The 26386-nt window shown below is 46.4% G+C and overlaps 8 protein-coding genes across 8 annotated transcripts; 4 read left to right on the top strand and 4 right to left on the bottom strand.

Annotated features, from left to right (window-relative positions):
- Window positions 1-1473: 1473 nt before the first annotated feature.
- PFICI_03867 (uncharacterized protein) lies at window positions 1474-2733 on the bottom strand (the record flags this gene model as incomplete). Its single annotated transcript, XM_007832448.1, has 1 exon — window positions 1474-2733. One exon carries the CDS (start codon window positions 2731-2733, stop codon window positions 1474-1476), a length of 1260 nt encoding a protein of 419 aa, XP_007830639.1.
- A 2251-nt stretch (window positions 2734-4984) lies between these two features.
- PFICI_03866 (uncharacterized protein) lies at window positions 4985-6162 on the top strand (the record flags this gene model as incomplete). Its single annotated transcript, XM_007832447.1, has 4 exons — window positions 4985-5071; window positions 5135-5234; window positions 5371-5851; window positions 5901-6162. The coding sequence occupies 4 exons, from the start codon at window positions 4985-4987 to the stop codon at window positions 6160-6162; spliced, it is 930 nt and encodes a 309-aa protein (XP_007830638.1).
- A 3593-nt stretch (window positions 6163-9755) lies between these two features.
- PFICI_03865 (uncharacterized protein) lies at window positions 9756-10956 on the top strand (the record flags this gene model as incomplete). Its single annotated transcript, XM_007832446.1, has 2 exons — window positions 9756-10719; window positions 10769-10956. The coding sequence occupies 2 exons, from the start codon at window positions 9756-9758 to the stop codon at window positions 10954-10956; spliced, it is 1152 nt and encodes a 383-aa protein (XP_007830637.1).
- A 1459-nt stretch (window positions 10957-12415) lies between these two features.
- On the bottom strand, window positions 12416-13636 carry PFICI_03864 (uncharacterized protein; the record flags this gene model as incomplete). The annotated part of the gene is made up of 5 exons (XM_007832445.1): window positions 12416-12741; window positions 12871-13082; window positions 13123-13284; window positions 13330-13372; window positions 13432-13636. The coding sequence occupies 5 exons, from the start codon at window positions 13634-13636 to the stop codon at window positions 12416-12418; spliced, it is 948 nt and encodes a 315-aa protein (XP_007830636.1).
- A 3842-nt stretch (window positions 13637-17478) lies between these two features.
- On the top strand, window positions 17479-18429 carry PFICI_03863 (uncharacterized protein; the record flags this gene model as incomplete). The annotated part of the gene is made up of 1 exon (XM_007832444.1): window positions 17479-18429. The coding sequence occupies one exon, from the start codon at window positions 17479-17481 to the stop codon at window positions 18427-18429; it is 951 nt and encodes a 316-aa protein (XP_007830635.1).
- A 589-nt stretch (window positions 18430-19018) lies between these two features.
- PFICI_03862 (uncharacterized protein) lies at window positions 19019-20537 on the bottom strand (the record flags this gene model as incomplete). The annotated part of the gene is made up of 3 exons (XM_007832443.1): window positions 19019-20128; window positions 20196-20293; window positions 20345-20537. 3 exons carry the CDS (start codon window positions 20535-20537, stop codon window positions 19019-19021), a joined length of 1401 nt encoding a protein of 466 aa, XP_007830634.1.
- Window positions 20538-20929: 392 nt separating this feature from the next.
- PFICI_03861 (uncharacterized protein) lies at window positions 20930-22503 on the bottom strand (the record flags this gene model as incomplete). Its single annotated transcript, XM_007832442.1, has 6 exons — window positions 20930-21201; window positions 21248-21514; window positions 21566-21964; window positions 22014-22070; window positions 22125-22270; window positions 22331-22503. The coding sequence occupies 6 exons, from the start codon at window positions 22501-22503 to the stop codon at window positions 20930-20932; spliced, it is 1314 nt and encodes a 437-aa protein (XP_007830633.1).
- Window positions 22504-24097: 1594 nt separating this feature from the next.
- On the top strand, window positions 24098-26041 carry PFICI_03860 (uncharacterized protein; the record flags this gene model as incomplete). The annotated part of the gene is made up of 1 exon (XM_007832441.1): window positions 24098-26041. One exon carries the CDS (start codon window positions 24098-24100, stop codon window positions 26039-26041), a length of 1944 nt encoding a protein of 647 aa, XP_007830632.1.
- Window positions 26042-26386: the final 345 nt, after the last annotated feature.

Genomic DNA, 26386 nt, shown 5'->3' with positions numbered 1-26386 from the left:
GCGAAGGCCTATAAGCGCAACGCTATTCAGGAGTCTCAGGACGATGCCAAGGCCTACAAGCGTGTGTAAAATAGTGTAGAGCCTGATCTTTAGAATCCATTAGAGTTCTGAACTTAGATCTTGTGGGCAAGTCAGAATTATGTTGGAATTGTGGTCACGGCCGTGTTTTCAACTAACCGATGCTGGGTTGATATACCTGGTTCAACACCAGGTTTGTGGCAGGTATTACGGATAGCTTCAGGGTTTTGGACGAATGAAAGGAATTCCATTGTGCTTAGAAAATTTGTTACAAAGTCAACTGTTCCAATTGTAGGACGTCCGCTATCCTCTTTAGTTATTCCATTTTGAGACTACAAAACTTTGCTCACTTCATGGGCTTTCCCGTGCAATACCAAGGGCCGTCACTAGGAAACCTGTCGATGGATATCAATAGATCATGTCTTAGTACGCAATGTCAAGACTATGATAGGCATTCTATGCAATATGTTCCGGGAAGTTCTTATGAATTATCGTGGTCTACTTGATTTAGAGCTCTCCACCAAGTGATACCGAAATGGGCGGGAACTTTGGGTGCTGTTCTACATGATTTCAACATCTCTGCTTATTGAAAATACTTGATTCAGAACATCTCTCGCATGGCAATGCCCACAAAAAGCGAAGTATTGTATTTGTTGTCTGAGTAAACGATTCCGAGTTTGTGTTGCCTGCAGATACTTTTCATCAAATGCGAAGGGTTCCGACATTCGATCATCTGCTCCCGACTATTCGTGTGTCGAAACATTGGACACAAATTAATAACCATAAGTATTCGGCTTCCCTCCTTTCTTTTCATCATGTAGACGGCAATTGCAGATGGTAACTTCAGAATCCGTCGACTGGTCGAACCGTTCCGAACTACCTCTGTACCAATCTGCACCAATGATCTCGTATTCTGATACCAGACTAATTACAGGCATTATCCATGAGATCACTATTAAAAAGTCCTATCAGATTGCCTTTGCAATCTTCATCAGCAGATTCAGATCCATATCTGTCCCTATACCTAGATCTCCGAGGCGCTGCAATACATTTGATTTCAGATCAACCTTCTATGTGCAAAGGGATATAAAAACCCCACGAATTCTCTGTATTAGTCCTTCACCTACGATAGGTATAGTATGCCGTTAGTTTTGACAGTTTCATCGGATTGTACTGAGTGCGAACTGGTTACATAGTGTGTTTCATCGAACCCATAGCAGACTATTCGGTAGTCCCACGGAATCAGTAATGCTTAATATTTCTACTCGAGCTCTATCATATATTCCAGCTTTTTCATAAAGAACATTGTACTATACAACATAAAAGAACTTTGTGCCATGCAAAATCTTGAGCTGGGTCAGTGACCAGCTCGGCGGGTATATGCTTCTGCTCGCGCCTGCTCGTGGCAATCGATCTAAGCTGTTCTACAGCCGTTGGCTCCATTATCGGCCTTCTTTATTCTGCTGTAGAATGTGCGCTCGAGACAGTCGGAACACCTTTCCCAGGTCCCTGCTGGGGCAGCAAAGTAGCATAAGAACGAGTAAGGTTTGTGGCAAGTGAACTTGACCCGGAGATGTGGAAGGTAGCATTATGCTTGCGACCAAAGCCCAAGTATTTGGAGCCTAAGTATTCCAATATCAGCAGAAGTAAGGGGGAGTTGTAATCAGTGGAAAGTGTTTTGAAAGAAAGAGAAAAAAAAAACAAGAGTCGAATAAAGGAGGTGCATGCATGAACAAGGAGGGCAAATAACGAGATACGAACCTCACGCTTGAGTTTCTGCGACACGTGCTCCACGCTTGCAGAGTCTTTTGTGAAGTCGCCAATATTGATATCGACTTGATGTTTCCTCGCCACCATACACTCCTCCACATATATTTCCTCCGCACTCTTCACGATCTCCCTCATGAAATCGGCCCGCTCCCAATTGCTCCACGCTTTGGAATGCTCCCTTATATCCGAAAGAAAATGCGATAGCTTCCTTGCTCGGCTCAGTGACTGCTTATGAGATAGCAGTGCAGAGTCGCGGACATCGGAGGTATAGTAGCACAACAAGGCGTCATCAAGATCGTCAAAGCCAAGTTGTTTGCTACATTCCATGAGATGGCTTAGTCGATCAGATAATGATGAGTCGGGACTTGGTCGTGTACAGCTACCAGAGTTGCTTTTTTCGGACCCCGGATCGACCTCTGTAGTTGCTACTCGCTCGCTATCGGATGAAGATCCCAATCTCTCACTAGACTCGATAAGCTGGCAGTGGCCATCAATATCTGACTGAATTATCGAGCTCGTATTCTTCTGATGTATGTCAAAGTTGCCGTTTACCTCCTTAGATAAGGAATTCGATATCCCAATGTTTTGGACTGTAGCTGGCCTGTTGTTCTGACCGTCCAGATCAGACCATGGCCAGCCACGCTCCTCCGTAACGGATCTAGTTCTTGGTTCTGTTGTTGGATGTGGGGGAGCTCTCTCGACAAACGGTTCAAAGTCGGCTATGAGCGGTTGGGCTCTGGAGGATGTACTGAAAGTAGACGAAACTGGCTCCTCGGCAACGCCTGGAATATTGCAATATTCAGCAGAACGAAGATACTCAGATGCGAACATCTCTTTGCTGTTCCAAGCCATCGCTGCTTCCGTTGAGGTATTGGTTGTAGATAGGCTCGTCGGCGGCGAGTTGAGTCCTATCAATCCACCATATGGAGATATTGGTTGAGACATATTTTGCCTTGAGGGCGATTTGTTCTGGCTTATTTCGACCGCATGTTCAAGTTCACGGATTCGCGATTTGAGCTTCTCCCCTATTACCACTGCGATTAGAAAGAAACCATGAGTCAGCCTGTAATCTTATGAGAAAACGTACGATGAGTGCGTTGAGCTTTCCGATTCTGCATTCTCTTCTTTTCTTTGGGATCTGTGATGCTGGTCAAGTCTTCATGATCCATTTTTCATCGCCTGATTTGCGATATTCGTTCTTCTGGGTGCTTAGTTATAAGATCAAGGATATATGTGAGCGGTATGGGATAATTAATTGTGAGTATTACCTGACGCGTGTATATTGCTGTGGAAGGCGATGAGAAATACAATCTAAGGATCGAGCCCAGAATTGAAGATACAAAGTAGTTGCAGCTGCTTATAACATTAACATTCAAGAATAAACAGAAAGGATACTAGAGACGCAGTTAACGCCAATGCGGATACCTGCGACCCCGCAGTATGGGTGTCTTCACCAAGCCGCCCGCCACTGCCGATAGATGTTCACAGGGTCACGATCTTGTCACCGTCAACCACCGCGATAATTGACCACTGGCTGGCTGGGTGATCAATATGATCATCGACGGCAATGACATATATATTCAGAACGGACTGCACCCGTCTATCTAGGTAGCTATCACCTTTGTGATCAATCTTAGCATTCATCTTCTCCGTGGGTCAAGCACCACTATCGTGAATCAATCAAGAGCCCTCTTAAAGGCCATTTTCTGTAAGTATACAATTGGCTAGCATTTTTCGGCATCTGAAAGCATATCTACAACCCGCGCGGGCCAAGCTAGGTTAGCTACTTAGGCCAGGTTAGTTGATTAACTGGCACCCCCACATTTTGTAAGACCTCAACGTGGTGTTCAGTAAAATCTCAGAGTCGCCCAGTGTCACATTCGAGTTGCATCTAATAGCGGGAATGTGTAGGATCCCGGTGCGGGATCGTGCATAAGGTTTACCAGGGGCTGGTAAAGGCTGGGAGAGTCGACTGGAGGGGGAACTCGTCCGTCACATGGAGACACAATGAATGAACGTAAACGATACTAATGATGAAGTGGTCTTGGAGTGTAGTTGTATATAATAATGTGCATTCTTTCGTGGATCATTTACCGCAACCCTAGAGGAAGCGGCGCAAAGCCCTTGTACAAGAAACGACATCCAACCTCGGCGCCCGATGTACCTTCATACGTGGCTTTTACCGTAACTCCGATTCATGCCGGGAAGACCCAATCGGAGATATCATATTGCAGGATTGAAGATACTTTCAATCGTTATTTGGCTTTGTAAAACTCCCCGTTTCTGACCGAATTTGCGTTTTGGTACACATAAGAAATCATGGCAGAAATATACACATGGCTACGTTTTCATAGATCACCACAGCGAACGCCTTGCGACGAACTGGTTTGCCCAAAGAAATAAACAGCGGTATGACGGGTCAAAGAGAGATCCATGCAGAAGAGAACTGCATGATGGAATGGATTATCGCCCATCCGCTGTATGGCAGATCTTGAACGTGGGACACCCCGAAATCCTCATAGGCGGGAAATCGGAACATCAATCGGAACATTGATCCATTGAGTTACAATGGAGTTGAATTTCAAACGTAGGGGATGGTTTACTGCAAAATCCATCGGATGCCCAACAGTCCCGCTCGTTTCTAGCAGCTCAGGAGTGAAGATCTCTTGCACAATCTCCCAGGATATATTGTCGAGACGACTTAGTTCCTTGCTATCCGACTGACAAGGTACATAGAGTTTCTTTGGTTCGTGGAAGCAAGAACTCTCGGTTGGGCCTCAATGAACACAGTCATGGATGTTGTTTGCCGCCGGCAGAGTATACATGTGCATGTAGTCCAGGAAGCAATGCCCTGTTCTTCGTCAACGAACCTTGACGTCCATCTGCTAAATTGCATGCCCAAGCTTGTGATCCTCCAGGGATTATGACTCGCCTATTGTCTGACTCAAGAAACCTAATGTGACTGATGAGTGGGGCAAATGACTGTTTTACTCATCCATAGAAAGAGACGATAACGGGACAAGAGGACAACTGGCTGACCTTTAGCTACACCTACGGCCACGGCCATCTATCTATCTAGATTGGGCAGTTCCTAAGGTAGTCCCACACCAATCACACGCTGGAATCTCAATATATATTCTCTTTGCTTCGGCGCAATAACCAAACAAACCTCAAAGAACTCTATTGTAATATCCAAATGGACCCATCGAAAGACGTACCGCCTGTTAAGGTATTTTCCAACGTGCTTGGCTGTGTCAGTCTAGTCGCCTGGATATTTGTTCTGGTACCTATCCAATTGATGAACTGCGCTTTCTCCAAATCCATACAGTCTATTGACATGAAACAGGTTCCCCAGCTCCTCGAGAACTATCGGACAAAGAGGACCGATGGTCTTTCAGTCGGTTTTCTGATCATTTGGATCCTGGGTGACATTGCCAACCTTTCAGGTGTGTGGTCAGCATCATTTTTAATTATGTTGAAGTCTCTAGATCGTGCCCCCAGATGTCGTGTGATTGAGGTCATGTGCACTTACGTTCGAATTCCAATACTCGTTCATGACTGACATGTCTTGCGCTTATTTAGGTGCTCTCGTCACAGGAATTGCACCAAGTGCAATCCAGCTTGCCGCCTACTTTTGCTTATCTGATGCCGTTTTGATCGCACAATACGTGTATTATAATGCGGTGAACGCAGAGAGGGCCCACAGGATGGAAGGCTCCGGTGATCATCATTCAGAGACTTCTCCTCTGATTAATCCAAGGAGAACACAACCTGGCGGCGGTGCATATCACCAACGACCCGGCTCCGCGACACAAGAAGAATCAGGTCTACATTCTTCACTACCAACAGCTCCCCACGAACAACATACCTCTGGTAAGAACTACTGGCTTCAGAATGTAGTGGCCGTTGTCGCGGTGTATTTGATTGGCGTCTTGGTGTGGTATGTGTCTGATAAAGCAGGCTTATGGAACACAGTGGAGGAACCAAATATGCCTACCGAGGACACACCACTGTCTAACGTCGGTATAGCCTTGGGCTATTTGAGTGCCGTGTTATATCTTTGGTTAGAGCCTCTAACTACCCCTAAAACGATAAGGGACTGACTAAATTAGTGCGAGAATTCCTCAAATACTCAAAAACCACAGACAGAAGTCGTGTGAAGGGCTTGCTATCTTGTTGTTTATCTTCTCGGTTACAGGAAATCTCACTTACGGGCTGAGTATCTCTCTTTACTCGCAGGAGTCTCATTATGTCAGCAACATGATCCCTTGGTTAGTGGGCTCACTAGGGACAATTCTGGAAGACTTCGTGATTTTCTATCAGTTTCGGTTGTACTCGCCACGGCGTCGGCTGCCGACAGCTGAGGAAACTTAGAGCATAGGTAGAATTGAATCATCTCAAAACGGTTGGCCGAAGTTGAAAACGAACACAGATTAATCTGAGTGGGATAATTTGCAATCCATGATCATCAGCATTCCAAGGATTTGACCTGAATAACGTATTTTGAATCGAACACTCGACAACATATAAAACCGGGCCAACCCCGTCTATCCGCCTCCATGATTTACAGTGTGCAATATGCGTATAAATAGTATAATTCGTTCGCAATCAAGCTCGAGTAGAAATTGTTGGTTTCATCTAATTATATTATACACTATGTACCTTTGAGCCATATTGCAAAGTTGCAGTTCCATCTTGGATACTTGTAATTTCCGGGCCGCTCTTTTGCAGTTTTTTGCGTAAAATGAATCAAGCATGCCATGATTGCCGGTGGCCACCAAACCAAGTCGCTGTTGGAAAGGAGTATCAAATGCGACGGCTCCTGCTTCATCACCCTTGATAAAAAGTACCAGCTCAGGAACTATCGATCTGCAAGGTATCCGTTCTCTGTAGTGATCATGCCCTTGTGGATGTGATCGGACTAGGTTTTCGTCAGGTTGGTACTATTCATCTGGTGAGAGCCTGACAAGGGTCGATAAAGTGGGACAACTACCTAACCTTAGTGAAGAGGCGGGAAAATCGATGTACTACTGTATATGGTACACGTATACATATGTAGATTAGCAAGTGGAGATGACGGGTCGAGCCGCCTCGGCAAATGCACCTTCTCGACAGGGATAAGGGGCAAGATAGACTTGCAACGTGCCTCCGCTCGTGCATTACCGCCTGAGCCCACCTCAGGCTGTCCCTATTTGCTGCGAAGTATTAGGAATCAATAGTCTGCCGGTCAACTCTCCGCCCCTACCAAAGACTCCGCCACTATTAATTTACATACCAGGATAATAATGCGTCTAGTGCTTGAATCGCTCACCTGCCTTTTATACTTTATAGGACCTCCAGGCCCTGCTCGCCTGCACTTGGAAAAGATGCGTTGCTTGGTAATCAAAACATATGGTCGATGACGGGCAAAAGAGTGATGAATTGGTTAATTCTACCAATGGGGCCAGGCTCGGCTAATCTTCCCCGAAATGCTACCATCCAACAACTTCTATATCTGAAAATGAGTTTGTCCGCTGTCCAACTGGCAAAGTGACCCTGAAAACGATACCCTTGCCTTACTCGGTGTCTTATATTTACGGAGAGTTTAGGGGAAATAATCATACTTGATAGGCTTTTTGCAAAATGAACCTCGTATTTTAGATGCCGAATGTCAGCATGCAGGATCAAATGGTAGACGATGGATCCTATACACTAAGTTTTGCTATAATTGGCACACCGGTTCATGCTGTGGCGTATTACGGGATTTTTATGGATTTACCAGGGTCACTGATACAAGAATGTTTGTACCTCGTTGAATCTAAAAAGCGGGTCATCTTGATCGATACATTTTCATTAATAAATAAAAACCCATGTCAGACCAATTCAAGGTTTGATAAAAAGGCATCACCTTGATGAACACCTTAATGAACAAATATGTATAAGGAAACGTTCCGAGTTGAAGACACCGGCAGTAATAAGCTTTTAAGAGCGATGCATTCAAGCTTAGAAACGCACGCCAGCTACGGTAAACGAACCACCTTATATACCCGTAAATCAACCTTGCGAAATAATTTGGAATAATATAGAAACTGAAGTGACGTGGATTGATAAACATCAAACCTCCTCTTAGGACACTGCTGCGTTACGCTTGTCCGGGTCAGCCTGCAGGACTCCTACACCTCCTCCAGCATTATAAACGTTAGATCGGTACCAAGCCCCATATTTGAATCCAGTGATTTACCACGTACTCTCCCATATATTTTGTGCTGCTCAATACTGGCTGTTATAGAGGTTCTTCGCCTGGTGCCCACACCAGTTGCTAGAAATTTCTATAAGCCGTATTGTACCATAAAAAAACAAGGGAAGATACCAGGCACACCAGAGCAAAGAAATATGGGGCATGTACCGATCTAACGTATATTATGCTGGAGGAGGTGTACATTTCGGATAGCATCCAGCCGGCAGGGAATATGGTCAGGATCGGCACGGACCCTGGACATGGGACAGTGAGCCTCGAGACGCGGGGCGCCAGAAACAGGAGGAGCGTGGCCAGGATGGTGGCGGTGGATAGGCTGCTTTTGGGGGCGGGAGTCAACCCAAGCATGCAAGCAGAGTTAAGACGCATGCCGAGGACACTAGCGGAGAGGGATATCGGGGAGGAAGCGGAGAGCGAAGGTGAGGTGAAGAGTGAGAGCAACGTGGGGGTCAAAATGGAGGAGGACGAGGGCGGGCTGACGGGCGGCGGCAAGCCGTACTTGCCCTTCGATGGGAACAAACCTGCGGGGGAGAGAGTTCCCAATATTCTTGGTGTTGGCTTTTCTACTTCTTCTTTTTGTTTTGTCCACAAACTACTAAGCGCCACCCGCGCATACGGATGCACATCTCTATGAAAGTGGCCAATGGCCGGAGATATATTATAAGAAAAGGGCTCAGCCCACGCACTTTATCTGGCACGTTCCCAACGTAGAAGGAAACGGGAGAGCAGGTAGAAAGGCCTAGGAGATGCGTATAAGGACGCGAATATGTTACTCAGTACACCCAACCTAGCACGCCTAACGCCCTCCAGGAGGCTCAGAGCACCGCTACAAGGATGCTCTCTGCGTGTTCATAATGCTTCATTGACCCTGACGTGGGTTGACGCTGACCACTAAAGTCAGTGGAATGGTGGATGGCGGATGGCGGGAAAACTATTCCAGCAGTGGACGACGACGATAGCCGCGCACGGTTTCCGTGCCCTGCATCGAAGATTGGCGACAGTGCGTCTCATCGGATGCTTCGGTAAGTGGTATGAGAAGCCTGTCCATGATCCTGATTTACTTACGATCAGACTCGTCGGCGGGCGTGAGCCCTTTGTTTGCTATTGCACCGTTGTGGAAGAGCTTGAATCTTTGAGAGGTTGAAAAGACATATGTCGATGAATTCGCATAAATCTTCCACTTAGTTTGACAATCTACCATAGACGGATATGATACAGACCTAATGCCGGTGGGGAAAAAAAACGCTGTCTAGCATTTGCGTATCCATTTTTGCGTGAGCTAGGTAGGTTTGATCACCGTAAGACATGGGTTCAACCCTTTATATCCATGTGTGAATTTGCATTCGTTATGAGGGTTCACCTCAAATGTTACTTTTTTTTTTTGACTTAATGAATTGGAAAAGATCTACGCTTGAGGTAGCTAACCATGTGATGATGAACGAGAATTTTGACTCGGAGAATGCTGCTGTGCTAAAACCCCTTTGCTAGGCCAACCCTGGATTTATACCACTCTCCCTAGCGAGATCGTACGGTTCAGTCATGAATGTGCCGGCTTCCTGTCCGAACCGCCCCCCTGGACCCGCGTTGCTATTTCACGTGTTCACCACAACCTCTATATCTTCATTTAAATCCCACCATGTCCACTCGGGAGTTTTGCCTTCTGATCAGCATGGACTTTCGCGATTCTTATCGCCTTTTTGTATTATTTTCGACCACAATACTATGAAACAGGATGTTCCTCGCTACCAACATGAAAAGGATATCACTGCCCATCCTCTACATTGGTTTATTTAGCGCTACCGTAATCGTTCTGACTCTGAAACTATGGAGAGTGCCGTTAGCACAAGCCAAAATCTCACCCACCCTCCTAGAGTTACACAAGTCGCTGGTAGAGATATCATCCATCTCTGGCACAGAGCACAGTATATCAGAGTACTTGGCGAGCTACCTCCAACAGAAGGGTTTCACTGTGGAGCTCCAGAATGTTCAAGGAGCCCTACAGAACGTCTACGCGTATCTCGGCAGTTCACGTTCTACACGAGTCCTTGTCACTTCGCATATTGATACGGTCCCATCATACTTCCCCTATGAGCGACGAAATGATGAGATTTGGGGACGTGGATCAGTTGACGATAAGGGCAGTGTAGCCGCCCAGATCACGGCTGTCGAGTCGCTGATGACCAACCAACAGATTGCCGAAGGGGACGTTGGTCTACTCTTTGTGGTCAGTGAGGAAACCAGCGGAAGTGGCTTACTAAAGGCCAACGAGTTGGGACTTTCTTGGGAAGCAGTCATTTTCGGGGAGCCGACAGAGCTCAAACTAGCGAGCGGTCACAAGGGGAGTACCCAGTTTACGGTTACGGCAACTGGAAAGGCTGGTCATTCTGGATATCCAGAGCAGGGGATCAATGCAATCGACCTGCTGCTTCCCTGTCTTGTCGCATTGCAGGAAGTCGAGCTTCCAAGCAGCGAAATGTTTGGCAACACAACACTTAATGTGGGCACCATCGCTGGTGGCGTGGCTGCGAACGTCATCCCAGCAAGCGCCAATGCCACCATTCTGGTGAGAATAGGAGGTGGAAAGGTGTCGGAGATCCAAGAAATATTACGCAATGAAATTTTAAGGGTTGCTCCTACATTGGATGTTGAATTCTTGAATGGATGGGGCACAGTTACTTTGGATACCGACATCGATGGTAAGAAGGGAACTAGTCCTTTTGTCTTGAATCAGACTAATAAGTATAGGTTTCGAGAATGTAGTGGTGAATTATGTGACGGATATACCGAGCCTGCATGGTGTCCATCGGAAATACCTTTATGGTCCCGGGAGTATCCTGGTATCGCATACCGACCATGAACACCTAACCGTTTCGGATCTCGAGAATGCTGTCGAGGGATACAAAACTTTGATAACCAAGAACCTTGAACGATAGTTGTGGATAATAATATAGCACATTCCATGTCAAGTTTCAATCCGTGGAAGCGGCATTGTGACAGCCGAATGGCACTACGCCTGTCCAGGATGGCCCGAGACCGAAGGCACGGATCACTCAGGATGCAGATCATACTATCCCAAAGTGTTGCAAACAGGAGCCTGATCCAGCTTAGACCTAGCCGGAACCATAAACTCCATCCAGCCTCGGCTAGCGCTTGTATCCATGAGGGGCTCGCCCGTTATGTCAGATGTTCAAGCAAACCATCCTGAAAACTCATCTCTCAGGTCAAACTAGTCATGGCTTCCCGTGCGGATCGAATGAAATCAATCTGTTGCTGTCTCTCTTCATTCCACAAGGTATCGAGCCTGCCGTTCCGGTGCTGCTGCATTCACTTCGGAACAAGAATTACGCGACAGCTACAATTTCATGATGTTGTTAAAGTCAGAGGAAAATCACATCGGCTTTAGTGCTAATGAGTGTCGGTACCATGAGGTGGTGATTAAATCCGACCACCCCTCTTCCCCTCCTTTGTGCATAATCAGAGATGCTATATTAATACATATTTATTTGGCCCTTAGCTTCCGGTCTAATTGAGCCACTTCATAGCAGAGTAAAGCTTCACCCATACGAGACTGAGTGGTCGGTAGGCCAACGGTAGTAATTGTTAGAATGGTCATGTTGGCGTTGTTGAATATATTTAGACGCAAAGACATATGCATTTCCGCGATTTATAGCTCTAGGTGGTATGGCATGGCCTTGGAGCGATGTTCCCCGCGTTAAATGTACCACAACACAAAAAGCATAGTGAAGCTCACTTCTGTTTCCGGACAAGCTCAGCGTATTCCATTGAACTACGATACCTGTATAGGAGGTGTTGCGAAACTGTAATCTGCCGGCTGGGTGCACTGAGCGAATCAAAAAGGCGTTTTAGCTCATTGTTACCAGGTGTGAAGCCTAGATGCCGCATAAAGAATTCGGCGCTGAGCGTACGGGTGACTGGAATGATAGTCAGTTAATACACAAGTGTGGTCGCTAAAGAGTACTTATTAAATGCTTCACTTGCTGGTAAGACATGTACTTAGATTGATCACTCAGGTAACCACTCAAATATATACGTAAGAAACTCCCTTCCCGACGTTCCTTGGCTCCATCGCAGATATCTCTCGCCAGCCTCTGGATTGAGACTCACTATTGACTTGAGGGTATTCATGGATAGTCCTCAAGCTGAGGCCGTGTCTGCCAAGTCATGATCCAGTTTTGTCTGGTACGGTTAGCTATCCAATGCCCCGTTGTATTTATTCGATCGTCGTTCGCGGCGCTGTGGTGAGGGACCTTATGGAGGTAAGGTTGCTGACACGGATTTGGGGGGAATATGTCCACATTGGCAGGCTACCTGCTCCCTGGCCTCTGTCCAAGAACGCCTTGTTTGGTACATTTGGAACATAGAACCCATACATTACATAGGCCCTTTGCACGTAAGACCTCTGCGACTTCCATCTTTCTCCTGATGTAGCGCATCCACGATTGCGCTATACATACCACACCCGAATAACGTGAATGCGCTCCCAAACAGTAGAATATTCGCAGCGAAAAAAAATGGCCTTCTTCTGAAACTTCTCTTCCAGTCCTGAAAGCCGTAGTTGGTGCTAGTACTGGTGCCGCTAATGGATATGTGTTGATTATCTGCAGTGATAATGTCCTTTTGCATCCAGTATGCAAGAGCCATGAGGGCAGGAAAGGCGTATGATAGCATGATCCATGCGCCGAGAAAAGATATAATGTCTAGTTCTCTTCTGTCAGAACACTCTGCATGAACGATTTCGAACTGGAAATGACATTTCTGTGCAGGCTCGAGGGTTCAAGATGTCAAGCAATCTGGTCGTGGGAAAGCGGTCAGAAATATGAACTTACAAGAGAAACTCGGTGCGAAAGCTGCTATGAGGAATACAAAAGTCCAGTACAATGCAATAGAACCAGCCCAGAACCATCTGCCTCTCTGGCTTCTTAACGCTGGGAATCCAAGCAGTTTATGAAGAACTTCGACGTAGATAATCTTGACTCCGATGTTTGCATATAGCACTGCAATTATCAGAGAGCTCATGACCGCCACAGCGTTTGCTGCTCTCTGAATGCCGTAATCTGCTATACCTTAATGGAGTTAACATCTTTCTGCGAGACATGAGAATCGATGTGGGTTTACCCTGTACAATTGGATTATAAGTGTACTGGCCATAGTATGAGTAAATGAAGGTTCCAAAGAACACATAAACAGCATATACTAAAGCCACTGCCATAAGCAATACTCTGTAGAAGTCTGAGGGGTTTCTGAACGCGTTAGCTTTGTTGCTTTCATCAAGTCAGGTAACTCACTTCATCTCTCCCAATAGATTGGCGAACAGTAACGAGTCTCCATCTGCATCAGTTTAGATTGCCGGATCTAGCTTACACATCGTGGTAGGAAAAGGATCTTACAGGCATAAACGATAGTATTCAGTCCCTTAAGTATACCTCCTGACTCAGTGCCGGTAACAGAATACGAGTCTGGAGGAATACCGCTAGCAGAGATTTGTACCACATTAGCTCGGCGTATTATGAAGGCGCATATGGAAGACTTGACGGCATCGAGTGTGAAGAGTAGAACTAAAGTTTGAATTGGGGTTGGAATAGAGCCGTCCATGGTGTATATGAACAGAGTTCACGGCGTATCCTTGATCTGAAATTTGTTCTGGGCTTACCTAAAGGAACGTATTGGCCTCGAAATGGAGTCGAGGGATGTGAACGCGGCAAAATTCGGTCCATACCCAACAGAGCCAATGCTGAAAAGTTATTGATCAGTTCCCAATATAGTAGGAAAGATACTCACCAGAGTAACATCAACGTAATCGTGAACCAAAAAGAAGCATGCGCAAGCCAGCCGAGGCGCTGCAAAGTTCTGATTTGGCCCAATACCAAACCAGACAATACGTAAGTGAGCAGACATACGATAAAGCACCACCCGTCGGAGTCCCCACTGGGTCCTCTACTGATCTGTAAGATACTCTGACCAGTGGATCTGGTGAGGACCGAAACGGTCAAAATAAGCTGTACGGACTGCCCTATGTTGAAAAACCGGCAGACCACCGGGCCGAGTAATCGAGAGACCAAATCACCAGCGCCTCGAACCGGATACTTGTCCGAGTCCAGACCGAGGAAAACCTTGTAAATAACCCAACCAGAACGTTTGGGATGTTAGTGAATGCCACCGAGCGCGTCATCATTTGACTTACTAGCACGCCAGTCCACCGAATATGCTCAGGGCCATTATACCAGGCCCGTAGCCCAGCTGGGTAAACGCCCATCTCGGAGTCATTAGTCTTGTTGTCATGAAGAGATATACTTGACTTACGGTACGCTAGTTGGACCTACACGGAAGATGGTTGGTACAACTTAAACATTTCAAAATGGTCCAGCACTTACCTAATATATAGGTCACAGCTATATAGAAAGCCATACCCCAAGTTGCAGTTCTCATGGCCCGACTGCTTCTCTTTTCCTCCGGTGAAATCGTATCATAATGAGGATGATAAACAATTCCTGATTTTCAATCGTTAGCCCAAATTATAACCTGGTCTTGGATCTCAGTTGCCAGTCATTAGACTAATCGAAATAGAAGAAAGAGTTCGAAATGGTGGCTTGTCTTCCGACCAGATTTGTTAAGCACGAAAGTGAGCTCGAATGATCTTACGTTCGATAGAACCACTCTCCTCCTGACGTGTAGTAGCTGCGTAGAACATATAGTCCTTCACATTTGTTTCGTGTTCATGATCGCTGTCGAGTACGATCAATTTCTCGTTAGTCTCGTCAGACATCGTAATGGATTTCACAAATCTGCCGGTGGCATATGCTATGAGCAAAGGTATGGCTGGTTTCTCAATTCGAATGCAAAATCTAGGCATATAAATGCAGGAAAACAGATAGGGGATGGTTTACGGTTTATCACTAGGAGTCCACCTCTTCAACCTTATACTCATTAACTTGTCTACTTCCCCCTGGACTGGACCTCGTCCGATAAATCAGGGGCCATCAATGCTGTGGCGAAGGTTTAAATGATTTATTTAGAGGGCCAGTACATAGGAATTAAAAGTCCATCCAGGATCATTATGTATAGATGTGCGCTATTGAAGTTTGACGGTATGCCCTTTGGACTGGGAGATACTCACTTGCGTGCTATTAGACAAGTACCGTCAAAAACATCCCGGCCACCAAAGTTTCAACTAGTTAGTTATCCTTTGGCTCATACGAGAAGCGTCCTAATCCCTGAGTTTCAAAGAGGTGCAAAGGCCAACGTATGGCCAGTTACCTGACATACGACTCGATATAGCCTGAAATTAATAATCGGCTCGGTAGTCGTCAAACTCGAGCATACATAGTATTTTCGTATCGGGAAATAGCACTTACTCCCCAGGCTGGCGGATACTACGGAATCTACTTAGACTTCCGAGATTTCCGGGCAGAGTGCGAAATATGCGGTACTCGGGTAACCGCAATTCTCATGCCCTTTTGAATTTCACAGTATCTCGAAATTCTGAGCTCTGGGGATTATCAGCTCCTGCCTGGCACGTGGACTTGCTATCGGAAACTAGATCTATCGAGATGGCCGGGTGGGGGTGGTGGTGGTGGTGGGGGGGGGGGGGGATTAACCAAACCACACCCCACCTAGAATCACAGCCAGGTGGCTGAAGCCCTTGTACGGTTCTGATCAAATAACTAAAAGAACGAATCATTCGAGGAAATGAATTTCAAATAATCTGCTCGCTTCAAAGTGAAACTATAGCAAAGTATATGGGAACAGCATTGATTGAAAGATTGGCTATTCTTCTGGTATGTGCCAAAGGTCAACGGAAAAGAACGGCTATATCTCCCCTTGTGCCCACTGAGCCACTCCATGCTAGGCTCCCAAGCCACATCAGTGGGCAGTTCCAGCGCCCCCTTATCACTATATGCATTGAGCTGGAACGAAAAGATTCTTGTGCAGTATTCATAGTGGCCAAACATCTCAGATCCCCGGAAGAGTGTTATCCCATACTGTCTAATAATTGCCTAAAAGACTTTCAGGATCTTTGTTGCAAGAACATCTCATTCCGGAGTTTGGACTGCTTAGACTTGGCGGACTAGGCGTTGCCGATATCGTTCGAAGCATCATCTCATCTTATTATTGCGTTCCCTAATACATTTGCTCGATATTATTCTCGTCACGATCTATCGCAGCATTTCCAGCTTTGACCGATCACTGATCGGTCCGCGTATATATACCTACATATATGGAACAAATCGCAAGACCGCTAAACACGGCCTACCGTGGGCACATCTCTCTTACTTAGACAAAAGACCTGACCTTGACCAAAATCATCACATTTGCTTGTCGAGAAGCCTCTGCTGCTCCTGGACGAGGTTTTCCGTTCCTTCTAGCGCGGTAGTCCTGTTGGCGCTGTTGATTCCGATCGGGGTGAGCTTAACTCGTGGCATTGTTGATTAGCGACCGCGATTTCGTTGACGGTGCTCTTGGCCAGCTACTGTTATCCTAAACCAAACTTCTTGCATTAATGTCAAGCACAGCCTCACAAAAGTGCCATTATCTAGCCTGGCAGCGCTAAATTTGTACAACTTGCACCGGCACGGCCCAAAAGCCGAAAAATATCTGCCATATAGTATACATTAAATCTCGAGACTAAAAAGATATTTTCTTTTTCTTTTTTTGGTTTATGGCGCAGCGTGACTATCCAATATGAAAGATTCCAAGTATGCTCCTTGCCCGTCTTCGAGTGGCCTTTATGTTCCATGGGCAATTGAATTATGACTTGTGAATTTATCTTGCCTGTCTTTGCTGTGTACCTGGGTAGTTTTCACGAAGCGCAATTGAGTGTAAGGGGTCCTTGCTAATCCGCGGGAGGCCTCGTGCACTTTTTTAGGCTTTGTAGCATTAATCAAGCACAACTTGAGTTAGTACATTGGATCCATTACCCACAAAAACATATGCTCCTCGAATAACTAATACTTTACATAATGTGTTAATAATACAGGCTGGCTACTTGAGTCATACTTAGTAATTGTCTCGAAGGCTGGTCATTCCTGTGTAGGCTAATGTGCATCTGTGCGATTGTAGTGTCTATTCTCTACTGTGATAGGCTTTGAATCACCGTATGCTGTAGCAGACGGCGTAATATTCTTTTCCATGACGCATCTCAAAGCCACACTTAGTCAGAGATTGCTCCATGATTGATAAATATATTAGTCTGAGAAGGCACCCCCGTTTTAATGACTATTATCCTAGTCACGACCTACAATCAAGCTTACAACGGACGTCTGACAAATGGTTCACTATCTGTCTCACACATCCTCTGTTCAACTTGAGCTACCACATGTTATGCATCATAAATATCCTGTATAATAAAAAGCCGGCACTATGAAAAGTGATCACAGATTCCGGTAATGCAAATTTTCACAGAATAATCCACACGGTTTATAGCTTCGAATTTAAATATGACTACTTATCTTGTGACGTGTGCCACAGGAAGGCAAGGCGGCGCGACAGTCAAGCACCTTCTGAAGGCAGGGGCCCAGGTCCATGCCGTCGTTCGAAATCCCGAGTCGTCAGTTGCCCAGAGTCTCCGGGAACAGGGGGTCGTTCTATTCAAGGGCGATAATGACAATGCTGGCGTAATCACGAAAGCCGCCGAGGGATGTCGCGGCGTATTTCTCGTACCACAACACCAGGATTCTGATCACGACGCAGAAGTGCGCCAGATCCGCACCATTGTGCAGGCCAGCGTCGCAGCGGGTATAGAGAACGTCGTATTATCGTCAGCTATTGCCACAGGGGATCGAGAGAAATGGAATGGGGAGGACCAGCGGAAGTTGGGACTGCCTGACTACTACGCGCCCAAGGCCGCTGCCGAGGCCGCCATCAAGCATCCCCTCATTCAATCGTGGACGATCCTTCGCCCTAGTTGGTTCTATGCCAACTATCTCATCCCTGCTGTTCACGACTACCAGCCGGGTTTGCGGGAGAGAGGCGAGTTGGTACACGCGCTGGATGACGGTGTTCGCGTGGCGCACATCGATGTTGACGACATTGGGAAGTTCGCCGCTGCGGCCCTTCTCGATCCAAGTACATACGGATTTGAAACGATTGAGCTCGGCAGCGAAAACCTGAGCCCTGAAGACGCGGCAAATGCACTAAGCGAAGTTAGTGGTCTCGACATCAAGGTCAGAAAAAGGTCTCCTGAAGAAATCACAGAAGCGCAACACCGGGTTAGGTCCCAAAAGTTTCAATTGTACGCGAACCGTTTTTCTCTCTCGTTGGATTGCGAAGCATTACGAGCAAAATACGGACTGAGATTGACGTCCTTCAAGGAGTATCTACAAAGGGAGAAGGACCTATTGTTAGCTACACTCAACTTTGGCCATGAGCAAAAGGTTTTGGTAGATTAAAGCAATGTATGCGCACTTCGAGGCGGGCATTGCACTGAATCAGAAACGAGTGTACGCCGATTGGCACCAAATGCAGCTGCTTAATAATACATCATCCCTTACTAACTAGTCTCGCACAATCAACAGAGTGAGCAAGAAATTTCCGAGACTTAGGGTCTGATTATGGATTGAATTGTAACGCTCGACGAAGCATCCCCCTAATGCTAAGCCACTGTGAATTATAGTGTCATGAGTACTCTAGAAGGCGAGGTCATTAATCACTAAATAGGGGGACAAACAGGACGAGAGACGTTCCCTCCAGTCGCAGAGGTGAAAGTTTTGGCGAGATCGCCTCGCTCCATGGGTGAAGCGTACCGGGCTGCAATATTTGCTGCCCAAAAATTAGCGCTCAATCCCCATAGGAATCGCCTGTACTGATATCAACCGGCCTAATGCAAATTTCAACGCTGACGGGAAATTTGTTCCGGCTCAATGTAACCCTAAGGGAATGCACAGCATTCATGAGGCGGAACTCATATGTTTTTTTAGGACATTGGCATTGTCATGGGTAGGGTACTGTATTCTATGTACCAAAAGCATGAGGACTCCCTTAGGCCTTTAGATATCTACTAGCTACTATACACAGCTGACGTACGCGTTTCACGAGGCTTTCCCAAACGAAGTTCGCACCACAAAAAAGGCCTGTCAGACCAGTAAACAAGATTAAAAAGCCATAACCACTCCCATAGCCTCCAAAATATTTGCCGCTTCCTGGTAAGCCCTTAGTCAAAGCATCACTTAGGAACCCGGAAATTATGTTTCCGATACCCCTTCCGATACAGAGATGTCCATGCACCATAATGGGATCACTCGAACCGTATCCTGCGGTCTCGTCTCTTTGCGAGACCTCTCTCATAATGCCTGGCCATGTCGATGTCCAGGAACCGCCAAATAGGCCAAAGAATACACAGAATACAAATAAAACAGGCAAGGACCCCGAAAGCCCCCAGATAAAAAGAACAGAAACACTTGAGCCTAAGCCTGCTATAGCCATACAAGTAGTGACGCTGAGTTTATCACTCAGAAAGCCCATGGCGACGAGGCCGACTGATGATGAAACGTTGACTAACATTACAGTCAAGGCTGCAAGAAATTCCGTGCTTCCATATATCCGTCTGGCATATGTTGGGAGGTAAATAGCCGGAAGGAAAAAGCCTAGTGCTTGGATGGTGTTGGCTAGCTGGTGTTGGAGGAACCGCTTTGAGGTAGCAAATCTCATTTTGGACAATTTCTCGTGAGAGCTTGAGAACGGCAATCTGGGCTTAACAAAGAAGGCAAAAGGAGCAGAGACGAGGAAGAAGACGCAAGCCCAAATACGCATGGCCAGTTGGAACTCAAGACGATTGAGCAGGTTCTGAAGGACGGGGGTAAGTATGACACCGCCAACCCCCCCGGCACTCCACACAATGCCGTAGGCAAGACCCTTACGACGATCGAACCATTCGTCAATGTACAGCGTGCATGGGCAGTAAGCGATACAGCCACTTAGCCCGAACATGACGCCTTGAGCACCAATAAGCTGAGAAATGCTTGTGCAGAAGGAACTTAGAACCATGGAGAGGGATGCAGCAGTCAAACCCACGAATGTCAAATATCGAGTCCACCGTGGGTAAAAACGACAGAATGTGACAACAAAAGGTGCTGCTAGGTACATGATCGCCTAGATTTCTGTCAATCAGTCCGTCCCGCTTGGCTTTTGTTTGGTCTTTCTCGATGCCAAATCTTACCGAAGTTGTGGTCCCAATCACAGCAATATTGTCTGAGTTCTGAAAAGGCTCATGAGTGCTGTAAAATTCTTGAAACACCCCAAAAGACAAAGCGAAACCTTTCTAGTTGGTGAGTGCAGGACTAGTTGCTGCAGCGGTAATTCACATACCAAAAGTACAAGCCTCGATGACCCAGCAGGCACTTAAAAATAGCCATGCCTGCTTGCCTGTATCACGAGGTGGTAAAGACACGTCTATTTCCATAGCTTGACGGTCTGAGGCGCTGGCTGTCGGGCCTTCATCCGTGGGACCGCGGGTTGTGCAGTCATCAAGACGGTGTTCTTCGACTGTTCTTTCACTCATTCTAACTGCAAATCTGGTTGTGGCAGTCTTGACCGATGCACGCTTTTTGATTGATAATGCTGAGAGAATGGGTGCTGGTGTGTGCCATGGTTGTCGGCACGGTTCGTGTTGGGCTTTTAGCGGTCAATAAGGATGTTTCCCTTGTGAGATTGTGTCATGCTCTCTCCACTTTATCGTCCTTGACTCAGCAGTCACTGTAAGCATCCGAAATGAGTAATGAAGCTAGTGCTTTCTTATCAGAGCTTAGACTGGCCTGATGCTAATGCCAATCATACAACGTATTGATTTATGTTGCCCGCTTCAGATGATTGTTCTTAGTTTGCATTATTGGCATATGTCTGACAGATATGAACGCATAAATGACCCCTCGCACCGTATCCGACAAATCGCTGCTAATCAGCAGGCGAACTGCCCTTGCCCTCTACTGAGTCGATGATACCGTACTTCAGGTTCCCGTTTTCATCTTGAATCTTGGGATCCAGCCGGTCGATCTTGAACTCCTCCAATGCGTATTCCGAGTATCCGTTCAGGGCCATGTCTTTCAGCGCGCGCCCTAAAAGTGGTGCAAATTTCATGGCCCACCCAGCGGTGAACAAGACAACACTATTTCTTGGCCCCCCTTTGAGGTAATGTTCTGGCACAAAATCCAGGACGAACATGTTGTCTGATATAGTGTTAATTGTGTCTATTAGACTTATAGCTGTACATACCGAACACATTGGTCATGAGACACGACAGCGTGTAAGCAGGTACTGTGGAATCAACTCCTACAACATGCTCCTTGATGAACTCCTGCGTGTCATGGATGTCTTCTGGGTTGACAACATTCCTGCTCCGTTGGTTGGGGTCTGTGATTTGTCTCGTTGCCGCGTCTACGGCAATTCGACAGATATTAGGAGGGCCCCAATCAAGAGGTGGAAATCCGTAGAATAATTGCGATCTGCCGTAGCTGTCTTCCGCGAATTGGAACCACATACCTATACTTCACTGTCAGCAGTGCCTTGTAGCTGTTTAGGCTAGCTCCATACTTGGGAACATATTCTTCTTAGGATCTGGATTCACATTGAAATATGATGCCACCATCTCCCAAATGTTGAGCTTCAACTTCAGGTCAAAACTGGGTTGCAAGATGTGGTTTGTGTACGCGCCAGCCGTTACGACTACTTTCCGCGTTCTGAACACTGCTTTCTCATTGCCATTGGTAAGTGTTTCAACATTCCAAAGGTCCTCGCCCCTCTCCTTAGTGGGTATTAGTTTTGTAACTTCCACGTATTGCTGCGCGTGAGCACCATAGTCCAAAGCGAGTCGTAAAAGGGTTCGAAGTAGCAGCGGAACATTTATAACGCCATTATCTCGAGCGAAGACGCCCTCCCAGGTATCCGGTAGATTTTGGAAAGAGTATTCGGATTCAATCTCTTGTTTTGACACTAGACTTTTGTGAGCAAGGAGGTGGCTGGCCTGTGATTCAATACTTACTCTTCCGATAAGGCAAACCCAGTTTGTCGAGGTTAGCAATTGGACCATTGAGCGTTCCTGCAATGAAGTCAACCTTCCTGGCACATGAACAACGTGGACTTGAAATGTCACCTTCTGGAGTGTTTTTCCCCATCGTTGGATCTCCGAAGTTGAGCAGACCCGTCATGGAGCGTAAAGACGTGCCCGCGGCTATCTCTAATTCTTTCCATATATCAATCGATTGATATGCAAGCTTCGCCATGAATTCTTCAGTATACCTTAGTTCCCACATCAGCTGCGTGTCAATTTGATTTTTTTTAGGACAGACCTTTTCATACATTGTTCGATACATTCTAGCTAGGTCGTTCGAACTCCCAGCGCTGTTGAAGAAACAGTTTTTCTCTAGTAACAAGACAGACTTGCCTGCTTTTGCTACTTCGTATGCGGTACTCAGTCCAATGGCGCCACCGCCCACTATGACAACATCATGCAACTGCATTTTCATGACCATTGTTTGGCATACGGCAGGATGGATGATGGAAAGTTTGTGAATAGACAGGTTCGCGAAGAAACTTCTTTTACTATTAGATTAGACTTCTGAAAAAAGTAAAGAGGAAAAGACAGAAAATTTATCAAGATGATATCGAGTCTAGCTATAACCAAGCCGCCAGCTAAAGATTGTGTTTAGCTCTGGTATTATTTTTCGCTTCAAACATAAGTAAATAATAATAATAATAATAATATTGATTAACATATGTATTTTGAAGCGATAATGACGTGGTGTAATTCACCTTATACTCACTCTGACTCAGATTAATAAAAAGGACTTCTTATGATTTAGACATTATGCTGATTTCGCTACGAAGTTTGTGTTGAGGGCGAATTAGTCACCGGGTCTAAGACGACTGCCGTGAAGGGTTTAGTGATCAACCAATACTATATGGCAGATGTCTGTAAGTTTACTCACCTGGACTCAATCACTTAGGTGAGATATTATTCATTTCAATCATCGATATTGTTGCGGGGCATAGGACGGCAGTATTGTGCAAATTACTGGTCACCAATTTCGTTTGGGGCGATTGACAGGACATAGCCCTTCAAGCTACGAAACAGGCTGTGGCAGGTCGGTCAGCAAGGAGATTTACAATCCCGGAATTTACTCGAGTCACCCACAACCCCCGGCAGTCCATTCATGAGTTGTCCGATAATAACGTCCAGCGTTATGAAATGACAAACTTCGACACTTATACGGAAGTCGCTCCCAAAAGTCATGGCCTGGCCCACATAAGCTCGGGTGTAAGTTGCTAATTAGAGCCGAGCTGCACCAGCTGCAATAAGTGACAATGGCTAAAAGCAACCGCTGGAGCCCGCTAACAAAATTAGTAATTTGCCTTAGGGGTATTGCATTAGCGCAGCTGCAGAATAGCTGCGCCTTGAACTGCTACATTTTACCAGCTCAGCCCATAAATTATGGCTCGGGCCATGTTTTTTGGGAGCGTTAAATTTCGTGTATAGGGCCTTGGCACCTATAAAATGGAACTTTAAGCAAAGTTGCTAATAGCTAGAAAAAAGAATTATGGGAGAAGTTTATATACCTAGCTAAAAGGCGAATAAATGGGGAAACGTTCCGGTGTATGCAAAAGCTTGCTATGAGTGTCGATAATATTAGATTCATATCAGCCGTTACAATCATGGTTCCAATCACCTTTCTGGAGTATATGTGCACGACTCCTGTTAAATCATTTAACCTTACTCGCCTTTTTTCCCCTTCTTTGATCGTAGTCGTTAGATTATTATTGTGCAAGTTCAAGGGTATCAGATCAGTTTGTTCGCAAGAGCAATAATAATTTTACTTTCCCTTATCGCCGGAAGGACTGCCGAATGTAAGTGGTATCCACCGCGGATTAGCTACTCGAATTTCATAATTCCATCAATATAAGATGATATCTAATCGTCAAGGGTTTTACAAGTACTGCATACCCAACTGTGTGAAGTGGCCAATAAGGATATTTGTTCGTACGCCATCGACAAGAATACCAAAGCGACTCTTACATCTTTAAACGGCTTTCCCGTCATTCGTCGCGTCTAACAATTCCTCGCCAACGATGAAAGCACCTATCCTTAGCTTCCGGTCACAATGGGCGTCCAGACTTGTGAAAAAGAACCTTCTCGAAGACCTCCCTAGACTTTTAGAAAAAGTCAAACAGGAGCACGGCCATCACGCTGGTTTAGCTTTCATTTCTGAGGCAACAGACTTTCTTCTTCGGCCATCGGTTTCACAGAGTATCCTCGATACGGCTTTTGCAAAATCAAACAAACCTCTTCTCAAACATAGGATATGTATCGTCGGTGCCGGCGTTACTGGCTTGTTCATTGCCATGCTTTTGGATAGCCTCAACATACCTGGGTTGGAATACGATATTTTGGAAGCCTCAGATAAGACTGGAGGGCGCATCCGCACCCATTACTTCTCGGATGAGCCACACGATTACTACGATATTGGCGCTATGCGATTTCCCGATATTGTAGCGATGCGCACTACCTTTCAGCTATTTGAACAGCTGGATATTCCGTTGCTCAGACATTATCATGATCACAAGGACCCGGATTCAGCTGTGAAAGGCTCCATAAATTGTCCCACCATGTACAACGGCATCACAATTATCGATGGCCAACAGCCTGGTCGAGACCCCTTCCGTGTCGGACGAGCAAATGGTGGGTCGGTGCCTGACCATCTCGTAGACAGAGTCAATCAATTGCTAAGCAACGCTTTCGAACCGTTCAAAAGAATAATCACTCAGGATTTCGAAGCGGGTTTCAAGCTACTTATGAGATATGACAGCTGGAGCACACGGGAGTTCCTAAGAAACCCGCCACCGCCAGAGGATGGCTGGGAGCCTTGGGAGCCCCTGGATTTCTTCACTGGTCAATGGCTTGAAACGAATACAACATCCACTAGTATCTTTGACCAGGCATTTTCCGAGTCTGTTATGGACTCGTTGGATTTCAGCACTACTGAAAAGAGTGAGGATACGAAATGGTATTGCATTGATGGTGGTAGTTCACTTCTATCCCAAGCCATGGAAAAGTCCATTACACAGCCTGTGCAGCATGGAATGCGCGTGGAGGGGTTTTCCCAGAACGAAGAGACAAACGAAATCACCGTATGTGTTGCTGGTGAGCCCGAAGGGACTCGACTACCATACAGCACCGTCTTCAACACAACGAGTCTGGCGTGTTTGCAACGAATGGATTTGACTCGCCTTCAACTTCACCCCACTCAGAGAGACGCAATTCGAACTCTCCATTACGATGATAGCACAAAGGTGGCCATGAAATTCTCCTACCCCTGGTGGAGAACCAGATGCGGTATTACGGCCGGGGGTTTCGCCTGTACGGATGCACCACTTCGCACTTGCGTGTACCCTTCTTACAATCTCCAGGACCCGACGGATCAGCCAGCAGTACTGTTATGCAGCTACACTTGGGCTCAGGATGCGACACGGATTGGTAGTTTGATCCAACGCAAGACTGGGGGAATCGAAGGGGTCGCCACTGATGACGAGCTCCGTGACTTGATGTTGGACAATCTCGCACGACTGCATCTTGCAAACTTTCAGCAACAAGCTTCACATTCCGCTACTCTGCCGACTCTGGAGTACGTCCTTGAGCTCATTAGTCAAGCATACATATCGCATCATGCATTCAACTGGTCACAGGACCCGTTCACTTCAGGCGCGTTTGCGCTGTTTGGTCCTGGTCAGTTTTCGAACTTGTATCCCTACCTCTCGCGCCCGGCGGCGGACAGTCGCTTCCATATATGCGGAGAAGCGAGCAGTGCCCATCATGCTTGGGTTTCTGGTAGCCTTGACAACGCTCTTGCTAGCATGCACAGATTTCTAATTAGGTTTGGCATGTGGGAGAAGCGACAGGAGTTGAAGGCTAAATGGGATACGCCTGGGGAGATTGAAGATGGTGTTGGCGGCACTCTGCAGCTACAAGTTGCGCTGGGTATGGTTTTAGGGAACTTTCAATGTGAAATGACGTAGTAAGAGTAGATTTGGACGACTAATAAATGCAATACTTTTAATTTAAAGGGCTTTATTGCGCTGATAAAACCTGTTAGCTGGATGTCGGCAAAATAAGGGGTCCGAAACTCGAGAGTTCAACGATTCCCGCCATATCCGGGAGCAGGTCTTCAGATCATTGGCCTTCTATTTGACCAAGTCAGCGAGGGGTGAGAATGTCCCATGGTCGGGAGGGGAATTGTAACAATGAGGGATCCTCCGTTCCCCGTTACTTGTTGTCTTCTTTAACGTCGCAGTTGGTGGATGGAGAGGCAAGAATACAGCGTCCTGCCTATACACAGGTCGACCGAGGCTGGCCTAACGGTT

This window comes from Pestalotiopsis fici, assembly GCF_000516985.1.
Source record: "Pestalotiopsis fici W106-1 unplaced genomic scaffold PFICI_Scf_2, whole genome shotgun sequence".
NCBI lineage: Eukaryota > Fungi > Ascomycota > Sordariomycetes > Amphisphaeriales > Sporocadaceae > Pestalotiopsis > Pestalotiopsis fici.
This window is presented reverse-complemented; position numbering and strand designations above follow the sequence as displayed.